This window comes from Nyctereutes procyonoides, unplaced genomic scaffold, assembly GCF_905146905.1.
Source record: "Nyctereutes procyonoides isolate TBG_1078 unplaced genomic scaffold, NYPRO_anot_genome, whole genome shotgun sequence".
NCBI lineage: Eukaryota > Metazoa > Chordata > Mammalia > Carnivora > Canidae > Nyctereutes > Nyctereutes procyonoides.
The window spans coordinates 3840671-3845956 of NW_026575024.1; the positions used below are offsets into that span (position 1 = coordinate 3840671).

Below are 5286 nucleotides of genomic sequence, written 5' to 3' on the forward strand. Positions count from 1 at the left end.
TTCGGGCTCAGATACCCGCTCCTGGGACACCATCCCTGAGGCCACTGGGCAGGAGAGCTGAAAATACCAGGCATGTTGGCATCATAAAGCTCAAAGCCCTATGGTGTTAACTGGAGGCCCAGGGAACACCACAGCCAGGTCTCCCCCACCGCCCCAACTCCCCCTCTCCAGGAACCTCCATACCCAGTACCTAACTGCCTTTGGAAGGAAGGAGGGTCAAACTGGGTCTCAGATCCCCTGTCTAGGACTTAGCATATTCTTTATTAATCATCACTCTCGGGACAAAGAACAGCCTACAAGGCTCTAGAATCCAGGCCCTACCACTGTTGCGTACGATTATGTCAGACAAGAGGATCTGGGACCCTCTTCAGCTGCCTTGGCCCAAGACATCCCAGAGTAGGACATAATCCAGACGCATGGACTCGCTCTCCAGATGGGACCACAAACTTACCACTTAGTCACCAAGTAAGAGCTCCAGAGCGTCCGGCCTTTTCCATTTTAGCCACTGCTCCCAGGAAACTTGGACGAAAGTTGCATTTGATCATAGTAATAGTTTCCTGAGTCTCTGGTATAAAAACTCATGCCCTCTTTTTTTAGTTTTAAGTAATCTCTACATCCAATGTCAGGCTCAAACTCACAATTCTGAGATCAAGGATCACATGCTCTACCATCTGAGCCAGCCAGGTGCCCTAATAACTCTCACAAACATTTAAGAGATGGTGTTTCACCTGGAGTTTCTCCCTCAGTGACAATTTCTGGTTTATGATCTTATGTCACCCACAGAGCTCTCCTGGGAAGTACTTCATTTCACTTTTTACTGCTACTGCCAGGAAGCTCAGAGTTAAATTTAGTATCTAGTGATGAGAAGCATCTCATCTAGGATCTTGAGTACAAAAATTCCTTCCTTTGAAATGTATTTTTTCATGATTTAGTTTTGTGTACACTTTTGGCCTTTATCTTATCCTGCCACGTATCGAAGCCACACCTCCCTTGGGAGCAGGCTGAGAAGACATTATCACAAACAGCAGGTGTTTCAGGGGTGCCTTCAAGCCCCCTATCCATCATTAGGAATCCTGCCTGCCAAGCACACTCCCCCAGCCCCGGGGCCCCAGGCAAAGGAGGATGTTACCTTTGATGTCTGGACCTGCCCTCCTTCTCCCAGGCCTGTCCTCGTCTGTCCTCCCACCATTGCCCTGCTCACGGGCTGGGCATCTGGACCCTTGTCCTGGGGGCTGCCACCAAGGAAGTGCAGTGCCAAGTATACAGAAGCGGCCTTTTCCTTCTGCTCTCTGGGCAGAGGCAGGCTTCGGCTCAAGCAACACCACGTGAGTCGGGGCTCAGCCCTCAATGATGGGAAAGGGCTGTGGGCCCTGAAGCTCCACCCGGTGTCTGAGTGGGTACACGAGGCCAGCTCTGGCCAGCTGGGAGGAGTGGGGGCCAAGAGGAAGGAGTGGCAGGAATTGAGCCCAGCCAGAGGCCCTGAGGGAGGGTCTTCCGGGACATTCTCAGGAGATCCCCCCAAGTCCCTGCTGAGTGCACAGGGACTCAGGACACCACCAGACAGCCTGGCCCCGACCGCAGTCCTGCCCATGCAGGGGTGTCGGGTGTCAGGGGTCCCACTCTTCCGGGTAGCACACGTTGGGGTGGGCAGGAAGGAGGTTTTCTCCCTAGGGGCTCCGGTAGATGAGCCAGGGGACTGTCCCGCTGTTGGAGTGCCAGTGTCCATGTCTCCTTTCTCCTTTCCCTGCACACCCTTGTTCCTGCCCCATGGCCTGGACCAGCTGGGGTCCTCCTCAAAGCTTTGTGCCCCACCAAGGACCAAGCCCGAGGCTGGGCAGGGAGGCAGGAAGGTCCCCAGCCCTGACCCAACAAAGGATGTCTGTTCTTCGGGCCACCTTCTCCTACAGAGAGGGTCCTGGACTTGTCCTGGCCCCAGGGCCACAGAAGCTGGTGGATGGGTCTCTCCCTGAGGCAACCTGAGGAGGTACTTGGGGGGGAAGAGGGTATCTACCAGGGCAGTGAGGGCACCAGACGCCCGAGACTGAGCAGCCAGGTGGGATGGTGCTGCAGGATGTGGCAAGATCTCTTCCCTCAGCCCCACCTGCCTCGGGGCCACAGAAGGAGCAGCAGAAGCACCGCAAACCTCCAAGGGCTTGCACGGCTGCCCAGCTCTGCCCCTCGCCACGCTATCAGTGCTCTCACGTAGCCCCCCTGGCTTATCCCCAGAGTCACTGTCCTGGTTCTGAGATGGCAGAGAGGTGGCCTGCAAAGGGCCACCTGGGGCCATCGTTTCTGTTCCTGGAGGCTCTGATTGCTCCTGGCAGCTCAGCTTCTCCACTTTCAGCTTCTTCCTCTCTGAGGGGAGCTTGTTTTCTGAGGCCTGGGGCTCCCCAGAGCTACCGCTGGGCCGCCTTGGCACAGTGTGGGTCCACGGACAGGTCTCCTTTCCCCCACCATCACAGGTGCCTCCTTCCAGCTCAGGGTCTGGCAAAACTGGTGTGGGAGCCTCTAGGTCACCTCCCTTGAGGGGACCGGGTGCTGGGGGCAGCTGACACCCCAGCCCCAGCCTTTCATCTGGAGAAAGCAAAGGGCTTTTGCTGCCCAAACAGGGGGGTTCTCTGCAGTTGAAGGTGGGGGGTGAGGTGGCCCTGTTCACCCCAGGCTGGTCACTGACTCCTGCTCTGGTGACCATCTCCCTCTGCTTGGGGGGCTCTATCACCAAGAAGCCCTCCGGGGCCAGTGAACTTCTGCAAGGTCCTGGTTTGGCCCCCACAGGTGCATCCCCATGGATAGGGTATCTCCTGTCCTGGGATGAGACTATGCCCTCATTCCCTGGTAGCTCTTCCTGGAGAGGAAAGTCCAGCTCTGTCCTACTACCCACTGTCACCTCCTTCGTCTTCTTGCCTCCGTGGCAGCTGGTTTTCATTTTCTGGTAGATTCTCTTGAATGTCTCATTCCCATACACCTGCCACTTATCCTGGGAGAACATCTTCAGCTTCCTCTGGCTGCATTTCTTATTGGCTGCTCTGCCCTTGCTGGCTGCCCCCTCCCCAGCAGCAGCTTTGTTTCCATCTGGGTCTTCTGCGGGGACCAGGCTGTCTCCAGTGGGGGGAAAGAGAAGGTCCTCCACAGCAGTTTGTCTGACCAAGGCCCGAGGGGGACCGCTGAGGACATCCACCAGTCGGGTGGGGGCAGGCTTGGGGCTCAGAGGTTTCTGCCTCCTGGGGCAGGCGTCCCTGGGGTCCAACGGTTCCTGCCAGGTCCTGGTGCCCTCGACAAAGGGCAGTGAGTTGCTCCTGGTGATAGGCACGCACGCCACGGTAGTGGAGAGCTGAGTGGGGACAGAGTGAAAGAAGAGCGGCCTTGCCCTGTCCGGAGGGATAAAAGTGGACCGGGCCGAGCTGACAGTGGCAGGCCTCCTCCGGCTAGGCTGCAGCGCCCGAATGTCAAAGTGGAAGGAGTCCTTATAGGTGTAGGGCATGGGCAGGTCGATGCTACCTTGCTTGCACAGGACCGTCTTGCGGGGTCGCACATTGTCCAGTTGGGAATCATCCACCACAGCCTGGTTGTGGGAGATGAGCCAGGCGATACGCTCCTCCAACTGCTTCTTCTCCAACTGCAGGCCGGGTCCCCCGGGCCCCAGGGCCACCTCCCCCTCAGACACGGTGTTGTGCTCCAGAGGGCTGCCAGGGGCCGGCGGCTGCTCTGCGCTGTCCGAGCGGGACAGGTAGCCCGAGTCAGTGCTCTCACACTTCCGCAGCCGGCCCTCTGAGGCTTTGGCGTCCCAGGGCTTCTCTGAGGATGTCGCCATCTGCTGCTGTTTCAGGGAGCACAGTCGGCTGGCAGTCGGGGATGTCTGCTCCGGTGGCTTAAACCTTGGCTGGCAGCCAGCCAGGGCAAGCCCAGGGGAGGCTGGATGGGCAGCAGCATCCATGGGGGTCTCTCTGTCAGCAAATGTGGATCCTGGACAGGGAACGGCTTCCAACTTCAGACCCAAGGTCTTGGTAACAGAAGGTAGACGCATGGCAGACACTGAGCACTGCCCAGCACCTTGGGCGCCTGGACAAAGGGGTCTCTCTGGTCGGGCCCCACCACCCACCCTCTGGCTGCAGCTGTCCCCCATGGCATCTGCTCTGGAGCTCTCTCCAGCCTTCTCCCCCTCCTCCAGGAGGCTGCCCCCACCTCCATCGGACTCTGAGGACAGCCGAGAGTGGTTGAGGTGGGTCTGGGTGCGTCTGTGCTTATACAGGTTGCTCTGGGTCTTAAAGGCAATGCCGCAGGTGGCACACGGGAAGGGCCTCTCACCAGTGTGGGACCGGATATGCTTCTCCAAAACACTGGGCTTCAGGCAATCCCGACCACAGTGTGGACAAAGGTACTTGCCGGCATTCCGTACCTTGCCAGGGCTACCCAGCGTGGGCCCCACGCCTGGTGACAGGACAGGCAGAGTGCCCACGATGTTCACGGTGAGTGCCGGGGCTGCTGGCTTCCCCACCTGAGTAGGGCCTGGTCCTTCAGGCCGCAGCAGGGGGCTGAGAATAAAGGGTACACTGCCCCCATCCAGGCTGCGTGTCACTAGAGGGGCACGTGGCTGGAGGCCCCCTGGAGGCACTGTGTGGTACAATGGAATGGGCAGGGCCTTCAGGAACACGGTAGGGGCCAGACCCTGCTCCGGTGGCAGAATGACAGGACCCAGGGTCAGGTGAGGTGAGACCTGCCCACCTGGGGCTCCTGGCTGTCCAGGAGCAGGAGCTGGCTGGTCCCTGGCAGGCGAGGCAGGGCGACTGAGTTCTGGCACCTCCATTCTGTATCATCTGGGTGGCCCAGGATGCCTGGCAACCTGTAGGCAACAACCAAACTTTACCATGGGTACCTCTCTTTTCTCATCATGCAATAAACTCTTCCCTGCCCCCACCTGGCATTTCATCATCCCAATGAAGCCTGGTAACAATCCCCTGAGAGAAGTACTGCTACCCCACACTACAAAAGGGAAGACAGAGGCTCAGAGAGAAGTACCTGACATGCAGCTAATACATGGCAAAGCAGAATCTGGACACAAGGCTGTCTGAATACTGCCTCTTACTTCACATGCCCTAAGGGAACTCTTGACTCTTGCCCTCTACACAGGTCCATGGTAGGCTTGTTGTCACTGTCATCCCCCAACACGCAGCACAGTGTAGAGGGGACACTCAGGAAATGTGCTGACTTCATGAAAAAGAAAAGTCGTGTAGCTCAGCAAGGTCCTCAAAGTCCATACTGGTTCCATGCTGGGACTTGGTTCCCAGA

The 5286-nt window shown here is 57.9% G+C and overlaps 1 protein-coding gene across 1 annotated transcript; it reads right to left on the reverse strand.

Moving 5' to 3' along the window:
• Positions 1–1337: 1337 nt before the first annotated feature.
• ZNF831 (zinc finger protein 831) lies at positions 1338–4804 on the reverse strand. Its single transcript, XM_055304689.1, has 2 exons — positions 2102–4804; positions 1338–1421 (listed from the first exon to the last, which is right to left on the reverse strand). The coding sequence occupies exons 1-2, from the start codon at positions 4802–4804 to the stop codon at positions 1338–1340; spliced, it is 2787 nt and encodes a 928-aa protein (XP_055160664.1).
• Between the last annotated feature and the right edge of the window lie 482 nt (positions 4805–5286).